Source organism: Melospiza melodia, chromosome 1, assembly GCF_035770615.1.
Source record: "Melospiza melodia melodia isolate bMelMel2 chromosome 1, bMelMel2.pri, whole genome shotgun sequence".
Taxonomy (NCBI): domain Eukaryota; kingdom Metazoa; phylum Chordata; class Aves; order Passeriformes; family Passerellidae; genus Melospiza; species Melospiza melodia.
The window spans coordinates 45143922-45163812 of NC_086194.1; the positions used below are offsets into that span (position 1 = coordinate 45143922).

The 19891-nt window shown below is 37.8% G+C and overlaps 1 protein-coding gene across 7 annotated transcripts in view; it reads left to right on the forward strand.

The window, feature by feature from the left end:
* The window catches only part of MYRIP (myosin VIIA and Rab interacting protein), a 205673-nt gene that overhangs the window by 72695 nt on the left and 113087 nt on the right, over nt 1-19891 (forward strand). For all 7 annotated transcript variants that reach the window (XM_063156288.1, XM_063156333.1, XM_063156308.1 and 4 more), the window contains exon 3: nt 18892-19113. In XM_063156288.1, the coding sequence (XP_063012358.1) occupies nt 18892-19113 (222 nt within the window). The remainder of the gene's footprint in view (nt 1-18891; nt 19114-19891) is intronic.

Consider the following 19891-nt stretch of genomic DNA (forward strand, 5'->3'; position numbering starts at 1 on the left):
GCAGCATGTGAGACTGTTGATTTATTCCATTTTTTAAATAATTTTTTTTAATGGAAACACACTGGTGTTTCCTTTAAAAAATTATATAAAAAACCTTAAGGCCCTCTCTTGTGATATAAATTTTTTGATAGGGAGAACAGAATCCTTCATAGGAAAAGCATTAATGATCATCTTAATGTGCATTGCTTGAAAATTTTGGGCCCAGTTTGTGATTCATGTTGTTGTTACATTTGGGAAGATAATTTAAGCCATTTAGGAAGATGTTAAAGCATTTTTATTCTGCTTCTCTATTCAAATGTTGATAGCCATTTTTGCTTACTAAAGTTTGAAAAGATTTGTGACTGAGTCACAAATAGATGTGTAGAAAATTATTTATTTAGGCCTACACAGAGCAAGAAAATGAAGTTACTGTAGCTTAAAGTAAGTTCTAAAAATGGTTTCAATTGTAATATTTTCTTCAATAGAAGCTTAAATGTGCTTGGGAAAAATATCTCTCTTATGTTGGAGGAAGATAAAATTTTCTTAGGCATGCCTGAATAATTTGAACACAAGAATATGTGATGAGGTTCAGAAGATAACCTCGCCACCATTGCTAGTAAAACATTTTGATGTGGTTTGGAGTTCAGCTAATTTTATACAGGCTACAGTGTTCCATGTATGTTTTGGTTATTCTGAACTATATTTAAATACAATTGATTTGTTAACATAATGAAAAATCTTTTTAGCTGTTTGTTGTGGTAGACTTTAATTAATAGGATGAAAAATTATTATAGATTTGGAATCACCTTACATTTAAATAAAAGTATGTTTTCAATTTTTAATGCCATTATCTCTAGCAACAAAGAATAAATTAAGATGCATCCATTATATATATCTCCTATAGTACTTTTCACTTGCAGGTGTGATGGTGCCTTAACAGAGTAAATGTTGTCATCTCCATTTAGCAAATGAAGCAAGAGGATTGTATTATTAAGGAATTGGGTCCAATTTCAATTACTACATTAGTGTTTGTTTGAACATTTAAAAAAACAGTAGCCATAACATTTATAGTTTATATCAAACTCTGTGTGTCAGAGTTAAATTTTGCATCTTGAATTTTTTTGCTATTTGTTCTGCCTAACGCCATAGTATTAATTGTTTTGATTTCCAGAAAATGTTTGAAAAAAAAATTCCTATTAAAACAGAAATAAAGAAAAGGTCATGATGTTACGAGGAAGTTAGAAATAAAGAATTGTTAGAGACTAGAAACTGCAACTAAATTAAGGAGAAGGAACAAACCGTGAATTTTCAGCTTTGGTTAGAGGCATGTGGGGCTTCATGTTAAAGGGCTTTTGTTCATTAAGTTTTTAAACAATGATTTAGAAATTAATGACAAAGTCTGCAGAAGCAACAGAAGGATTTCAATCAGGTTAAGTCAAAGCTATCTCCAAGGATGGAGGTAATAGTTTATTTCAAGCTCTGACTGGATTGGGATTTTTTGTTTTTAATTTTGTGGGGTTTTTGTTTGTTTGTTTGTTTTTAATTGATTTGGTTTTAATTTTCTCCCCTCTATTTTTTATTTCTTTTTTGCCCTTTTGACAAATGCTGGGCAATGTCGCCTGGATAGAGGAACCTAGCCAGGTGTGCTGTAATGAGCTCCAAAACTCATGGGAAATAGATAGGAAGATGCCTCATCAAAAACTGTACCTGAGGCAGGCACTAGAGGATGTAAAAATTATGATGAATGTAGTGCTGATGCTCTTGTAGTTCCACTGGCAATCTGAAGGTGCCTTCTTGCCTAAAATGGTTTGCTTCTTATCAGGATAGAAGCTAATAGATAGTAATGAGAGCTTTCATTAGCAGCTTTCTTGTTAAAAGAAACATGAGTTTGCCTTACAGAAGGGACAGAAGGGATACAATTAAAATACAGGAGATCTACACAGTATAGAATTAAGTGTTCTTGTAGTTCCTTTTGATAACACATGTAACATCATCAACTTTACACTACATAAATCCAATTATTTTTGCATGGTTAGGCCATTTTTCTAGTAATACTATGGTTAATTTTTCACAGGATTTTTGAACAAGCAGACAAGCAACAAAAATTCATGCTCCAAGTCCTCGATACAATAGCAACTTTTGGAGAATAAGACTGTTTCTACAGACAGGAGCAGGGAGAGAAGATAAAAAAACCCGAACTTTCTTTGTTCCAAAAACTCCTTCCCATCCCAAGTGTTACATGGACCGTAGTCAATCGTGGAATTTACTTCTCAAGCCTAAAATTACTCACTGCACAACTGTTAGTCACTAAACTGAAATATGGAGGGGAGGGGAAAAAGAAGGAAGAATATGAAGATTTAACCGGGGAGGTAACCTGATCAAAGAGAGGGAGGTATGTGTAAGCTTCAAAGTCTGTTACAGACAGCCCAGAACGCAGCCTTGACAAACTGTTGTAATGCTGATTGCAGGTTTTGATTATTCACTTCAAAAGAAAAAAAAATGTGTGAAATTTAATTCTGAGATGGAGGTTTTAAGTGAAGGATGAATGAAAAAGCTGTTGAGATCAATTACTAGCTGTTGTTTAAACAATTAATTGAAAATATATTTTAAATATTCAATTTTAAGTGATAAAGTCTCCCAAGCTTCATGTATGTGAACAATCCAAATTCTGAGAGCAGAAGGGAGAACATGATAATGCTGCTGAATATCTACACAATAAATTTCTGTGCTAGGGTAACCTATACTTTTGCAATCTGCCAATGAATTCTTTGGTCTCTGGCAGACAATTAACTATATCAGGTGCTCTAGGGTCAATATAAAGGAATGCACTCAGTGCTCTAATACTCAGAAGGTGAAATGAAACTTTTAATAGAGGCAGATGATTTTTCATTAACTCAGGGTGAGAATTCTGCTGGAAAAGATCACTGGAAATCTAAAAAGAAGAGTAAATTAACAATATTGGAGAATATGAAACTATTTTTTCCTTAAAAAACTTCACAAGATAGGTTTTTGCTTCTGCTTAAGCAAAATGTGGCATAATCTGGTTTAAAATTCATATTGGGGAAATAGTAACAGAAGTAATATGTGTTTAGCAGTATTTGAGTAAATAAGCATTTTGCTTAGGAATGGTGAAATTTCCAGAGGGCAGTATTGTAATGACACCTTCCTAGTTCCTTTTCTTTTGGCAACATTTGGCACTGTGAAATGCAGTGGGAATTGTTACTGCACAGTTAGGCCTGGGGTTAGTTGAAGTAAATGTTGCTGGCCGCACGTCCCAAAGCGACATTGATGCTCTCAGAAATGCATCAGTTGCCATGACTTCCTTTCTGGATGTGCCAGCACAAAGCCTCTCATGACAACAGGTGTGTGTGTAGTTACTGTAAGTGTTATGGGATGGATTGCTGCATTAGCAGAACACAGAAAAGCAGGAGGGGCAGAGGTGAAGGCTGAAGTTGTTCCTCTGTGCAGTGTTACAGCATGTGTACTGTTAGCTGATGACTTGCAAACATGCAGGCTTTTGAAGGGAAAAAATAAAGGAACTGCAAAATAAATGTTATGAATAAATTTTCAGTGCTCCAGGAAGACAATCCTAAGTAAAACATTGAATCCCAAACAGTGTATTTTAATATCATCTCCAAGCTGGAGAAAGATATCCCCGTGTGTGGAAGAGGAATATTTTCACTGACTTGAAGGGAACTTAAATAGCTTGAGTTACTGAATTATATAATAGCCCTTAAGGAACCACTTTCAATGGTTTGATAAAATGGTACAAATCAGGATAACTGGCAATGGGATGCCAGAGATGTCTGAGAAATACCAAGTCTACTAATTAAAATCAATGCCATTGCTCTTACAATTTTTTTTCCTTCCAAGCAGCAGATCCTGTTATGCTTGTTGTATTTGATGTAGTGTGTAATATTGAGATACTGAAGTAAGTGACTTTTGTGTCACTCATATTAGGTTACATACATTCATACCAAAGTGTTGTAGGTTGTACTAAATGACTTTTACTATGCTCTTGTTTTATTGAAGGGCAAAGCCCCTCTCAATCTCAGATGTGCGACTCAGGGTGCTAATTAAATTTAGGTGTCATGGTTTTATTCTTATTAGGTTGTTTGGGCTTTTTTTAGTAGTGTTAACCAGGAAGTCAAAATGACTCACTTGTGCTTTCTTGAATAGGACATTAGACCTCCTTAGATGAAATACACGCTTCTCCAGGAGGTTGGGTGGAATTTTGGTTGTTGTAATTGCATAAATACAAACATAACAGGCATATAATACATATTTTAAAATGTCTCTCCAATTAATGTAGCTTACTGTTTTCTTACTACATCTCTGTTTCTTTGATCTTTTACAAACTTGCCTTTATATTCTCCTGATTAAATAATAAATATGGAAATTTCTACCCTCTTGTAAACAAATATTTTACTGTTAAGGGTTTTGAAGAAGTTGACGTTTCAGAGATTGTTGGAGAAATTTCTCAGCTACATAGAGGAGAGGCAATTTGTATAGTTTACTTCAGCACAGCATTTTATTTTACCTGGATATTTATAATGTATATTTATATGTAGTATAACTTTAGGATAGAAAAAATTGTGCAAGTATTTTTGTCAAGTGTGTTGAATATAACCCATTTGAATGGAGTTGGACAAGAGCTGATATTGTACTAATTAGCAATAGAGAGGAAAAACTCTATTTGATCTGTGCTGTTGTATCTTTAAATTTTGAGATATGCAAAGACAGAAAAAGAGAGGAAGAAATTTAAGGGGCTTGGTTTTCAAGAAGGGCTAAGCCTTCCCTGAAAAACAAACTTCAGTAAAACACCTGTCATTTTGCATTGCATAACTGAGGAAACAAATATCTGATCTTTAATATCCTACTTGAGTTATCTGCAGTACATGAATGGTATGATCTAATATTCACATATATCTGTACAGACAGGCTGAAAACATTCAGAATGAAATTTTGAAAAATACATCCTGAACACAGAGTACAAATGACCAAATCTAATAATGACATCGGGTCTTCTATTGTTTGCATTGCTTGGTTGTGCTCTGGGGTTTAGCTGGGCACTGTACAGCCAAAAATCTCTGAAACTGATGCTAGCTTTTATAGCATCACTATAATTATTTATTTATTGAGTGTTATTTGAGCTTAGTCTGTTCATTTTCTAGCTATTGAGTGTAGCTGATGTTGATCTGTCCCATGTGAGACCTTAAGTGGTATTTTTGCCAAGTTAGAGATTAAGTTTTTTAAGTGTGCTGGGGAGCCTAAATGTATTTGTAGAGTGGTTTAAGTATTTCTTGGGCACAGATTTTGGTGGCACTGTTCAGAACTGAACTGAGCTGCAGTCAAGGGAATCTTTGTAACCTCAGTGTTTCTTGCAAGGAGAAAATATTTCAGATGCTACAGCTTTCTCCATAATTGATTATGTGTGTTAGAGCCTGTGCATACTTTGCCTATATTGCAGAAAGAGAAATGCTTTGCTTTAATTCCTTGCTGATTTCAAATAATGTTTTTTATAAATCAGCTGCTCTTCTCAAGTCAGCTTCTGGTTTTTGAAGTAAAGCTTTGCTTTGATTTATAAACTGCTGATTGTACTCAGAGCTTTGTTTTATCTGCTTTTGTAGTTGCACAGATATAACCAGAGTACTAAATTCCTCTAAAGCTTTTCTTCTTTTTTTGTCCCCTCAAAGGGAGACTCCTTGATTATAAGTATTGCTGCATTCCAATTTGTGTTCCATGGCTCTCAAAAATGTTATGTATAATTAGCCTTTTGCTTTAGGAATGAATTTGTGCAACTGTTTTTCTCAGTAAAAATAAGTACCTGTCAATCAAAAGATTTAGAAAATTTTTCTGTTTGTAGGTCTGTAAGTTCTAAAATACTGCCTTTTTTATTTCTGGTTTACGCAGGCTGCCACAGTAACTGCAATTTGCATGCCTGGCCTACAATGGTGGTTTGAAACCACCTTGAAATGTTTAGGAGCAAAGTAGAGAACTGTGTGAAAAATCATATAGCCTTGTATGTGAAGAAAACCATCATCTTCCTCTCTCTGTATTTGCTTCTGTTTTTTCTACTCTTGACTGAATATAAGTGGCTGCTAAACTGCCAACAACTAATTCTCGCTTACTTGCTTCTTCCACCCCTGCTTGTGGGGAGACCTACTTGCCTTTTCTTGTGATCCACCTTTGATCTTCTATGACATATTTTCTGAATTTAGCTTGCACCTTTTGATGTTTGTACTCCAGACAGAAAATACATAAAAGTGTAAAAGCTGTAAAGAGTGTGGCATGAGATGGAAGTGAGCAAACAAACAGAAAATGAATGGTGATTGCTTTGCTTTCTGTGGAAGGGAAAGGAATGAGAGAGCACCTTCATGGTTAGGAAATATTTCTAGAAAACATAGTTATACCTTTTCTAAGCAGTAAAATCTTGGTTAAATATGAATTTTAGAACTGTTTTGAAGGAGATCTCCACTTGCATTTCTCTTACCCTTTAAGCATCCAGTTGGTCACTCTTTAGACTTTTCAATTTAGTATTTGCAACTAAATGTATAAAACTAAACTGAGGACTTAATTTCTTAAAAATAAATATTTTGTCAACACTATAATTTTAAATTGTTAATTGTATAATTTTTAATTATATTGTAATGGTTCCCACTGGAGGATCTTTTTCCACTTTGTAAAAAACAGAAACTTGCAATTTAATTAAATGTATTTTAATATTTGTTATTAATCAGCCAATATTTCACTTACAGAGGTAATCCCTTGTGACGAATTAATCATTCAAGTTTTGAAGTCCTGAATTTATGGACATGCCAAGGCTTTTATATTCTAATGATTTTGAAAGATTAGTGTTTCATAGTTACTCTTTTTTTTCCTTAAGAATAAATGTTGGATTTCGAGAACAAATTGTTAGTTTAAAAGCAGTAATTCTCCTTTTGATGTATATAATTTAAAGTCACTTACAGTCACACATCAGAAGCAGATTTCATCTGTAATTCATGTGATGGTGCATCAGTGCAGAACAGGGCTTTAGGAGGGACTATCTGCTGACAGTTCTCTGCCCACAGGCTGTCACTCTAGCTGCTCTGTCCAGAAGGTAAATACTAGCTACCTATACCTTTATGGAAAGCAGCTTGGTAGAGCTTTGGTTTAGTTTGAAAGCGTGGTAAGGGAAGGAGGAATTAATTGAAGCACAGACATCTGCTATGTAGCAGAAAAGTCTGAGAGAATGTGGTAGTATTTTCCTGAGAGAATCCCTAGATTACTCTGTACCCATTTTCTGCTGCTGAATAAAAACTGTCAGTCTGGCCATCCTCTGGTACTGTATTTCAGGCCATAGCTATAAAGGTGTAGCTTTTGTCTCCTTGTTCCATTACCCTGTCTATCTTCTTGGGCCACAGCACTGATGAAATTCCAAAAGTGACGCCACTGTGAGCCAAGGCAGTGCTATGGAAAATTAAATCAGTTAACTTCAAAGGTATTTCAAACTAACTGGTGCAAATTAGAGTCCTATTGGGAATGCTTTATAAATCTAAATTTTAAGTATGACAATCCAGAATATGTCTTGAAATGAAGTGGATGTATGATACATTGAACTTCCAATGTTATTTCAAGGGAAATTTTCAAAAGCCCATGCACAAATCTTCTGGCCCAGTGATTTCTTTAAAAAGAGAAAGAATTCCTAATCAGAAGCTAGCCTACTCCTCCTCCTCAGTTATTACAGCATGGTTTACAGGCTGGTTTTGGTGTGCATAAACTAGATTCCTTCTGAAGTAACTAAATCAATGTTTCTGAACGAATGAATCGCACAGCCAGACAGGTTCAGACTATGTGCAGTGCAGGAATGTTTGTTCCAGGGAATACTGTCTTCCCTGAAGCCAGGCTGTGGATCTACATGCTGTGTAGGTGTAGTCCTTCAGCATTGTCTAGTTCAGGCTACTGGTCTGCTCTGGGTGCAAGCAGATCTGACAAATTCAGGCATAGCCAGAGGGTCTGCGCCAAGTATGCCAAGCAAGTCTGGGGTCTGACTGTGCCATGAACTCCGCACAGGGGAGATGTCTTCCATTTGAAGAGAGGAAATGCTCAAGGGAGAGAAGAGAGGCATCAGATATCTGAATGGCAGTATCCACAGAAGAACTGAATAGTAGTATTTGAAACTCTTTTATTACAGAAAAAGTAAGAACAAAATGACACTTTTAATATCCAAAACACATTATTTTAAAAATGGTGAGGAACCATTCTGTCTTTTCCAGATGCGCACCACCTAATTACCTTTCTGAATTCTAATTGTGAATTAGGTGAATTTCCATTTTTCAGAAGTTTATGTGTTATTTCAGTTGTTTTGCCATTCACCAAAAACATCCCACTGAAGTATGTTTGGTGTACTTCAGATTGATAGGAGCTGATAGGGAGGATCAGACAGCACAAACAGGCAGAAAGGAGGAATGAAAACAACAGCTTTATGAAGTTCCCCTTCGTTCATTTCCCTCTGGGACAGATCACTGACCTTAGCTTTCTTGGTCTGGCTGAGGCATGCTATCAAGGGCTAAGGAAGATTTACTGCCATTCATAGAACTGTAGGAGCATCTGCACAAGAGGAGTTTTATTTATCTCTAGTTCCTTAATATGCTCTTTATCTGGTAACCTGGCTTTCCTCTTCTCCAGCTAAATTGTCTTGTCAAGGACAATCCATACTACTATGTTTCCATGGGGATGGGGTATGGAGAGTACCAGGTGGGTGAGAATCCTGATCTTCGCTGTCAAGGTGTATTGAATAATGCAGTTTAGCTATAAGTGTATGCATGCTCACACACATATGCAGAATAAAACTAAATAGTGGCACTTCAAGTCACAGCTACAGAATAAAGATGATTATTTTCTAAATAATTTCTGAATTATTGGGGGCTTTGTTTGTTTCTTGTGGTTGCTTATGGATTTACTTTCAGTCTATTAGTGTATATGTTAAAATACCAGTAAATTTTTAAATTTGCAGGAACATTCCCATAATGAAAAGCTTCCAGATTAAGTTAAGAACATCAACTGTAATATAGCAAAAGTGTTATAAAAATGCTAACTGAAGATCGTGTCTTTGTTAAATACAGGTGTTACTATAGGAATAGTAAATGCCAATATTTTTTTAAAGGACTACCCAAAATACTTGTGTTTGAATGAGGAGGTGGAGGTGCTGTCTATATTTCTTGGACCTTTGTAGACGTTTGTCTGGTTTGTAAGACACAATATGATACTGCATTCAGAAGGTATTGATATTGTTGATATGAAACACACCAGGGTAACACGTCATGTTAAATATAAAATATATTCTGTGAAAATAGATTCTTTTGTCTGCCAAAATATTTTTCTTGTGTACAGTACAGGTGAGTGGTAGTTTTAAGCTTCTAAGTCTTTGTCTTTCAAACAAACAAACAAAACCTACATGGAATATGCAAATAATTTCTGTAGTTGAGAAGATAATTGTTTATATGCTTAAATCTGTAAAAATATCAAGCTGCTGGTTTTGACACATACTGACTATTTGGAATTGGAGGGCTTGCAGTCTTAAAGCTACTTGAATTGCAGTCTCTGTGGAATATCAAAGAAGTGTACTAAGCTCTGTGTTAGGAGCATGGGCAGTATGAAGAGGAGTTGGACTGGGGAAGTGGGCTTCAGGAGCTCTGTTATGCAGACTTATTGAAAGTGCAGTGTTGAGTGCTACAGTTGCAAGGAATTCACTCTGAGACCGAGTTAATGGGAACATCGTGGTGTGATCCTAGGATTTCACAGGAGTCTCACCTGAAACAAGCCCATGGGTGGCCTAGACCATTCGTCAATGCCTTCTGCTCTCTTCTTGTGCCACACTGGGGCTCCAGGGGCTGTTGCAGAAAGTGGTGAAATACTCAGTGGACGTTGGCATGGGAGGATATGTGCTGATTTGTGTACTGCATTCCCCATGGAGGACTGTGGAGGACAGGGCTTTCCAATGTTCCCATCCCACAAGAAGGCCCTTGAGTAGGCAGCATCACTCATCCTGTCTGTACACAGACCAGGATGAACATCTTTGGCTGTTCTTTCTAACAACACACTCACAGTCGTCTGGCACTGACATGCCAGGCTGTGAGACCCAGTTCCTCAGCGAGCTCTGCTGTTTGCTCTGCTGCCTGCTCTTGTTTATTCTGCTGTGTAATCTGTGGGGAAGGGTCAAGTAACAACAGCAATTCTAGAACAAATCTTTCTATGCCTGCATTGCTAGAAGTCCAGCAAGAAAGAGGGAAGAATGACTCATAGTGAATACTTCAGGGATTTTCAGAGCCAATGTCTCAGTTACTCTCCTGCTGTACACTAGCCAGGCTATGAATTGTGCTTTATGAAGTCAAGCCAGGTAGCACTGTGAAAGGAGCACTGAGAAAATTGTTTAATGTAGGAGGACTGTTTCTGTTATTAAAGGAAGTTTTTCAAGTTAATATGGGCTTAAAATTGGATTCCCAAGAAAGGTAGACTTACAGATGCCACCAGTGATGGAAAGAATGTATTGCATGTAACTATGATGGAATAGTATGTACATTTAAAAAAATATTTTCACTAAATATTTTTGGGATTTTTGAATTGAAAAAATGCTTTATTTTAAAGAATGCTTGTCTGTATTTATCATTCTCTAGGAATGAACCTGTACTGAAAGTCAGGACCTGATAGGAAAAAAGGTCTCCAGGGAGAGGTAGCAGGCAGTGAGAAATACACTTCAGGGAGAGCAAAATTGCACTTGTTGAGAGGAAATGAGATAAAGGGAAATGTAGCAATATTTGTGTAACTAAAAATCACTATCAAAGGTGGAAAAGGAAAAAACAGGAAAGTGAAATAAGAACGGTGGTAAAGCTAATGATATTTTGCCAGGTTGTTAGGAAGTTTGGTAGTGTAGTACAACATAAAGTATTACGTGTTTGTAATCTAAGAGGAAAGTGCCCCAAAATGCTACTGTAAATAATAATTTAAGCTTACCATTTTGTAGTCACATTGTAGGGCTGTGGAACATACTGGCAAAATTATTTTAAAAAATCACTCAGATTGTAGTGGTTAGTGGTTAAATATGGACATAATAGGGGAAAAAGGAGAAAACTTTCCAGCTTATCACTTGCAGTTGATGTCCAGTATGGATACACACCTTTTGATCATTCTGAGTCAAACCCAGGATTTAACCAGAAGGTCCTGTAGGATTTAACCTGCAGCAAAATTGCTTGTCCCTGATACTGACCCATTATTTCAGCTCAGACTACTGTACCTTACTGCAGACCGAGCTGTAACTGAGGTAGGAGAGCATATGAGAAAGAAGAGTGAGGAGGGGAAAGTATGTCAAAACCCAGCTTTATTTTCATGTCCCATGTAGCAGTAAAAGAATGGGAGGGCAAAGGAGTCCGTACTCATGGTGCTGTCTTGAAAAAGATCATTTCAGCTTTCATGTGGAGATTCCAGTGTCCCCAGAGCCCCCCAGAATATCTACTCTGTAATTCAAAACCTGCTTCACCCTTGCTGCTCTGCTTGCCCACAGAAGGTTTCAAAGCCTAACAGTTAGATGTGGTGCACGGTCTGTGCTCCTGTGATATCAAACATGACAAAAGAAAATGGGGTTAAATGCAATGTCCCTTGACAATTTATGGGTTTATGAAGTGAGAAGGAATTTAAAAGAATACCAGTATAGTATTTATTTAATTTATCTACTGTGACATGTCATTCAGTTCCATGATGATAGACACTGACTGACAGTGCTTGTGCTTGCAAAAGAAAAGGAAACTAATAGCCATTAGCACAGTGTCAAAGTAATACAGCAGCACTCACTCATTTTGTGAAACAGCTTTGCCTCAGCATGAAATTGTTATTGGAGTAGGATAGAACCTGGTATGACAAACTAGGTACTGGTCTGGGGCAAGTGCACCACAGTTTATCTTGGTGCTGACTCTTTCTCTCTAGCAAATGCAGTGCCTGAGCTGTGTTTTTTGACAAGGGTAAGTGTTGAGTATGTTGGCATTTTTCTGATTCTGTCAGCAGTTTAATTGGTTCAGCTGTGATTAGCACAAAACTCCGCAGGTTAGTCTTTACAACATTTATTTTATGGCACCTAGCAAGAAATATTAAGCTGTCAAGGCAGTTTTTTTCCCAGTGTAAGAAATGTTTGCAAATCTTAAAAAAAAAAAAAAAAAAAAACCAACAGTGTTTCCACTGTGATGGATTTCTTTATTTTTAGAAAGAGATTGTCCCCAGATCAGAGTATAACATATATGCAGCATCATCACTGTTTGCTCCTACTTTGATGAGAGAAGGAAAGAAAAATATAAAAAGTGAGATTTTATAGGAATACATATTAATATTATAGAAATTTAATTGTATAGAAATTAAAAACTGAAGAGGGGAAAAAAACCTCAAGAGATGCTGGTAAGATTTTAAATAAAAGAACACAACCACAGTGAGAGTAATTGGACTGTGAAATATTAATCTTCCTGATTTTTGTACAAGTGACTTACTCATAACTATTTATGAGTTTCTTAGCACTCAACTCTCCCTATCTCCCCCCGAAGATTTTGTGTTTTGCTTTTTTGCTTTAGGATGTTGTTACTTCCATCACACCTCCCCCTTTCCCCCCATTTATGGTACTGTCCCTGCTGTCTAATCCTCCCGAAAAATGTCAGCTACCGCTGCTGGACTGATATCCCTCTGAAGAGATTAAAGTGATGCGTGTTCCTCCAAGGCTCCCCAAATGCAAGTGGTGTTCTTGCACGTGTGCTAAGCATGGCTTTTTGATAGTACCAGCAAAGTGTAGAGCACTATTTCATGTGCTATGTGTTAAATATAGCACAAGGCACAATTGTGATAGTATTGATAAGAACTTAGGAAAAAAGGCCTTGATTATAAGATAATGAATTAACTTGGCATTTGCTATAGTACTATCCTGTGCTCCACTTTTTCAGACAGAAATTAGAGTTTCACTAGGGGAAATTTAGCAAAGACAAAAAATAAAAGGGTGGTGTTTCAGAACTGTCTGGAAGTTGTGTTACATGCCTGTCGTGATGGAGAAGAATACACTACTTTAGAAGAAGAGGCAACAAAATGAAATTAGCACTGAATCCTGAGAGAGTAAATAATGATGGAGGCAAATTCTCCCTAGTGGGAGAAATTGGTTCTTACTCTGTACGGCAGAGGGAAAAGGTGTATGACCCTTTCAGCATAGAGCTTCACTCCTACTTGCACCATTCCACAGTTTGAGACACAAGAAACATGGAAGGGATTAAACACTGAGCATCTCTCCTTGGCAATTCTGGCTTTTTCTCTCAGATCCCTGCCTAGGAGTCAGGCTTATAAAACTTCCACTGAGTGTTTTTCCTAAATGTAGCAGTGTTTTACTAACCTGGTTGGTGCATTTTTGAGGGTTTGGGAGATTGGGTGAAGAAGAGAGGAAGTAAGGGCTGAGGTGGGAACTACTTGTAGCTATCAAATCTAGGACCTTGATTGTCAACTTGAAAATGTGTGAATGGGAGAGAAATTTCAGTCATTGTACTGGTAATCAAGGAGTAAGAGTCTGTCATGTTCTCCACAGATAAAAAGATCTTTACCCCAGCTCTGGCATCTGGTACACATCTGGCAGGTTTAAGGAGAGTGGAAATGGGAACACTTAAGCCACTTAATATGAAAATCCCTTTGTCCTCCAGCATTGTAGATTAGAGGGTACTGGTAAAACCTGTATTTTCAGGTGATATTTGTAGTCCAAGAAAACTTCTAGCCCAGTACACCAAATTCTGATTGACTGTGCAAGTGGAAAAACATGAGGTGCAGTGGTAAAAGTGGTCTCTCTGGAAGGCTGGAAATGGGGATATCATCTGCTCCCCAGAATATGCAGAAATCCAGATTTTTTGCTAAGCAAAAGGCCTCCATAGCTTGTTATGCATAGATGAGTATTAAGGATGCCTGAACAGAAAAGCATCTGAAGGTGTTCTCTTCTGTGGAGGGAAACAGCATTTTAGCCGTTTTCAAACTAAGATTGAAACGAGTTTTAAGATGAGTTAGTGATCTTCATGCACTGCTCTGAATCTATTCTGTGAAGTGAGACAGTGCAAACAAGTGCAGGGAAAAGAGACAAACAGCTACCCAGCTGAGCAGAACACTGTTCTCCTAAGAAAAGCACTTTGCAGTGTGTGCTGTGTGTTCATTAGTCTTTGAAGTAAAAAAGGCTCTAAGGCCAGTGAATAAACTGTGGCTTATTCTATGAAATAGGTGTAATTTGAATTAAGAGGATAGGAAACAGAAGAAACAGAAACCCCCATCTGTAGTACCAAAGGAGAAAGTTTCTACCTGTCTTTGTACCTTGTAAAAGCACTGCTTCTCTGTTCATCACGAGGGAGAGAGGTGAATCTAGGAATGTTGTCCTTCCATTTTCCTCTTTGCCTGCACAGGCAACTAGAATAGATTTAGCCTCTGCTCTACTGGGGAAGATAAAAAGTGTTTAAAGAGCAGGAAAAATTGTACTTATCCATCACTTAAGAAGGCAACAGAGCAAATGGGAACCAGTCCATCTGGACTCTGCCTTTGAACTCCCAGGTTTAAACTCCTGAAATGGAGACTGGTGTGAGACAAGAGTAGGATGGTACGGGCCAATAACTGGTCTCAGAGAAGCCCTTAGAGAAGAGCAGAGAGCTCCATTTTGGGGAGCCCGACAGACAGACTTGGTTATACAGACTCTGTCTTGGAGATCAAACCAGCTATCAGATTTTCACCAGGAACTGTTCTCTTTGTTATATGAAAAACAGGGGAATTTTTAGCTTTTGGTTGTAATACAATTGCCTTTTTTATGGACTCCTTTGCATTGCTGCACCCAGAGGTCTAGAAATTTATTAGAGGAGAAGGCGTTGTTCAGGCAAACATCTAAAAATTGTGTTTAAACCTGCCAGACACTAGGAAGAAATTAACCATACCAATGGAAGCTATTTAATGTATGTTTTAAAAAGTCACAAAAACATAATAGGTGGTGAAGGGAAGACATCTATTCACCCTCAGAATATAATTGAAGAACCTGCATCCAAAACAGTGTGATGGAAAGTGTTCCTAATCTGACTGTGGGAATTACAGGCCAGGAGTCTATCACCCAAAACATTGACTGAAATTAATTACTTTTTTTTTAAAACACAAACTGTGTAAATTCATTGATAAAAGCTTCTAGAAAAATCTAGTATTCACTTGCATATTTTTGAACTTATTTGGAACTTGGAACTCATAAAACGTTCTTTGACAGAATTGGTTTTGGTGATAGATATGTTGGATATCTATTGAGTATTTTTTGCTTCTTTTGTACTTGGAAGCAATTGGTGAAATGCAGTCGCTTGAGAAAGAAAATGAAACCCAATCTGAGATTCATTCACACAGCAGGAGTTCTCTTCTCCACAGGTGCTTATTACTATGTTACACATAACCGTAATAGCTGAGCCCCATCAGTTGTGACTTCCAGATCAATTCTGTCATGTGTCGTTCCCACTGTTCTGTGCTTACCCCAACAGGCACATTTTTTGTGCAGTTGTATTTTGTTGCTTGTTTTATTTGCACACATATTTTCTGTGTATACATCTGTGAATACATTACATTCCCTCCTTGGGGAAGTAAGCACACACAAATATAGATTCATAGAGGGAGGGGCATTCTCCCTCTATTTTTTGTCTCATTCCCCTCAGCTGTGCTTTGTTAGGGGAAACAGTGTTGCATGGGGAAGAAGGGGCACTGTTTGCAATGACTAATTCTTAAAAATAGCTCCTGCACCAGTGGCTGTTGCATTTTTGGAAGCAAGTTTCACTTTGTGACACAATCAGTTGTTGCTGGCTGCTGCCCTTTCCTTAGACCATTCTTAAAATCTTCTTGCACCAGGTGATTTGAACGTCCTGAAAGTAAAGCCTGAGTTTTTCAAATGTGGGTGCCTTGAGGTTCCTGCATTTCAGTGCAACAAACTTTCTCAGTGTGTTAGCATTGATGCCTGCATTAATCATCCCACTCAGGGTGATCATCCAGATGGAGTTAAGTCCAAGTAACGTTTTCTCCATGTTGCTGAGAGTGTATCAGTGCCTACTTTTCACTTCAGCTAATTTTCGTCTAACTAGGAAGGCTTAATTGCCCACCAGAGTTACACAGCACTTTGCTTTCATATGATACCCATATTTTGCTTCCAAGGAAAGAGTGTGGAGAGGAGCCTTTTGGCTTCAAATGACAAGTCCAGTTGACAGTCCCTTTTGCCATTTGACTCCTTATAGAATAGCCTTTGGCAAGGCGGTGCGTGAGAACCTTAATTTGTTACAGCTGTCAGAGAGACGTGCATTGCTTTCTGTTCTGCCTGCTTTCCTCTGGAAATGAGGTTTTTTTCTGTCATGCTCTCCCTCTGACAGGCTGTCCAACCCTATCCTATTTACTTTTTTAATCCATTGGCCAATTTTAGTCCTATTTAGCACTGAGGCAGATGCCTTAATGATATTGAGTTCTACCACTGTAATGAATACTGGCAGCCAGATAGAGGAGAGAGATGTAATTAATGCCTATTCTGATGAAAAGATTTCAGTGTGAGCTCAGCTTTTTCTAGGTATCAGGCTTTATTAGCTCTGCTGTGAACAAAACTGCCTGGGTTTATATTGTAAGCATTATTGTAGCACTTTAATTGGTGGCTTTGCCTCTGTGATTTATCTTGCTATCATGCATCAGAGCCCTAATGAGGGTTCAAAATGTCACTGAGCATGACCATGTTGAGTATGTGGGCTGATACCACCAAGCATCAGCATTGCTAAGTCCAGGAGATAACAGAACTCCATAAGGACAAAAATCTCTTCTTTCATTACTCCCTCTGACCCTGACTCCTTAGCTGTTCTTGTTTTATGGGAGGGCCAGTATCTGATGCCTGGGGTTTCCATCCTGAAGCAGAGATTGCAGCATCTTGGGCTGCCAAACACCTTTTCATGCCAGAAATCCTCCTTGAATCATACAGAATTGACCTTCACCAGCTACTGTCCTGGGAGCCGGGGTTCCTGCCTGACCTTCTGTGCAGAAACAGTGCTGTGTCTCATGCCATTGCTGCAGAGCAGCATGCCTACTGTGGATGGAGGAGCAGCGTGGAGACAGTTCACTTCCTCCCTTGTTCCACTAGAAAGATTGTCCATGTAGTACCATGGAGGGAGTAATGGAGATTAGGACAAACTAGTCTAGCCATCCCATTGAATCTCTGGGATAGTTCCGTCAGTTTACCCAAGGAAGCCAGTTTGACGTGCATAATTCAGACATTTCCTGTCTCAAATGATAATCTCTTACCTTCTGCATCTTGCACATTCTGCAAAAATGTGGCAGAACAAGCATGTTTTGCCATCTGGACAGAAAAAAAATCATAAGGATTATTTACTTGAAATTGCAAAAAGTATGTGTTTGAGCACCTAGTCTTATTTAGTCAAACCCTTGCACAGGGTATGAGCAGCAACATCACACTTTGTTTCTAAATTTTAAATTTATTAAAAGGCATATATTGGGAATACGCTAAATGGGTTGTATGTGCAAGTTCAAAAATTATATGGTTTAGATCACTGCTTTACTTGTCGTTTAGAATTGACCTGTCAGATTTTCATAAAACAGGCTGGTTTTATTTTGAGTTATGAATCTGCGACAGAAGTGGCAAATAAGGTGATACATAGCCCAGTAATGTGATTCTTTTTAAAATTCCAGGCTTGGCTCACAATGATGTTCATAGATGATCTTGGTTAACTTCCTGAATAAGTATGCAATAAGGGTATTCTTTTATTCGTGTAGCAAGATATTTAAACATTAATTTAAGAGTAAGTCAACATGTCATGAATAAATACTCCTGCAGCTTAGACTGCTCTGTGGAACCTCTAAATTTTATTTAGACTTTTGTGTTACTCTAGTCATATAAGTGGTTTTTATCAGCAATTGGAAATTGTAAGGTACTCACCACTAATTTTGATAAATAGAGAGAATGAATGTAAGTATGTGCACTCTGTGTTAAAAGCTTTTATTTTACTTGTTTTTCATTGCTTTTTATTTTTTCTTCTCAGAGAGTATGTCCTAGTTGTACATGCCAGAAGATGTGTGATGAGTTTGCAGAGCTGTCTGGCTTCACAATTCTTCCTTCTGCATGCTTTTTTATTATTCCTGTCATGGAATATATTGCCTAATTTGTAAATATGAAAAGCACCATAAAATGGGGGATAGCAATATACTTAATACCATGCATGCACAATTTATGTCAGTTTTTTAAATAAATGAGCTCTTCTGTTGGAATACAGGAACCTTTGTGCAGAGTGCCTACAAACACTTTCACAGTTAGCAGTTGTCTTAATATTGGTCCTAACTAGTAGAGCACCCAAATCTCTTTGAAATGAAGGATATCATTAATGTTGCTTGACAAATTAGAGCTATTATTCATAATATGACCCCATGGATCAGAACAAAGCAAACTTTTTGTTTTCAAAACTATCGGTCAGAAGGATTTTTTTATTACTGTGCCAATCTTTTTTACTTCCATAAAGTGATTTTTGATTTGTAAAGGGTTCTGAGAGTAGCCCTGATTTTTCACATGGTCTCTAGCGCTCGGCACAGCTGGAGTGCCTGAAGCAGCAACCTGGCTTTCCTTAGGGTTCTCTCTCTGGAACTGAGTAAATTTTGCTTTGGTTTGTGACTCAGAGAGAGAGTTTAAGTGGGTTGGCCATGGGCTTTGGGCTTAAGGGAACATAGGAATTTTTGTTTTCCAATTCTAAATTTAGAATATGCATTTCTCATAATCATTTCACATCTGCAGAAGTTATTTGAAGAGTAAAACATGAATATGTGGAAAGAGGGTGAAGAGTTTCCATTGAAATTTTGTTTATGTTTTTGTTCTTTTCCTTTTCATTGCAGTGAAATGAAGCAGAAGTTGGATGAAGAGGGCAACAAGTGCAGCATCCTTTCCAAGCAGCAGAAGTTCAATGAGCACTGCTGCATTCGCTGCTGTTCCCCTTTCACATTTCTGATCAACAGCAAGCGACAGTGCCAAGACTGCAAGTACAACATCTGCAAGAGCTGCAGCACTTACCAGAAGAAGGAGAAGGCTTGGATTTGCAGTGTCTGTCAGCAAGCAAGGTAAAAGCCTATTGTTTAGCAACTTGTGCAAGGCACCTGGGGCCTGACCTGACCTTTTCCTTGTATTTGTCAGTAGTTAACGCTGGTGGGATAGGACATGAAGTACCTGTTTATGTAGAGGTTGATTTATTCCTGATGTGCCTGGTTTTTCTAGGGGCTAATTTGTTCTGAGAGTGTTTGGTTACCTGTTGCGTTTTCCGGGCTTGTTTAGCTGGACTGATGTATCAGCAAGCAGTAACTGGGCATAGCTTGTGCAGGACTGGGATGTCCTGAAACACCTGGGTTACTAATGGAACCTGAGCACAGATGGTGTTAGGACAGTTTGGCAGCTAATTCCCTTGATGGGTCAGAAATGGAAGGAAGAATATTTGTGAATAAATCATCCAGCTGTGACTGTGTTTTAGAGTGCTTTCTAAATGCTTTCTAAATGCTTTTCTTATTGGTGGGGATGCCTTGAGCTTACTTTGGCAGGTACCCAAAGAAAATAGTGGTGCAACCTGTTATAATTTATAACATCTGCTAAAGAATATGCTGCCAGGCTTCTATTTGCAGAGGGTATCAGGGATTTACTGTCTCACCCCTCTGAGGGTAGCAGAGCCCCAACATTTAAAGATAGCACCAGAAAAACAAAGCCAAACACTTAACAGCAGCAGAGAAATCATTCCTTGAATGTAACTGTTATAGTCCTTGTCTCCAAGTTCCAAAAGCAGCTGTAGTTGTGGTGACATATTACTGACCAAAATCCTTTAACTCAGACAAGAAGAGTGAATGAAGTAAC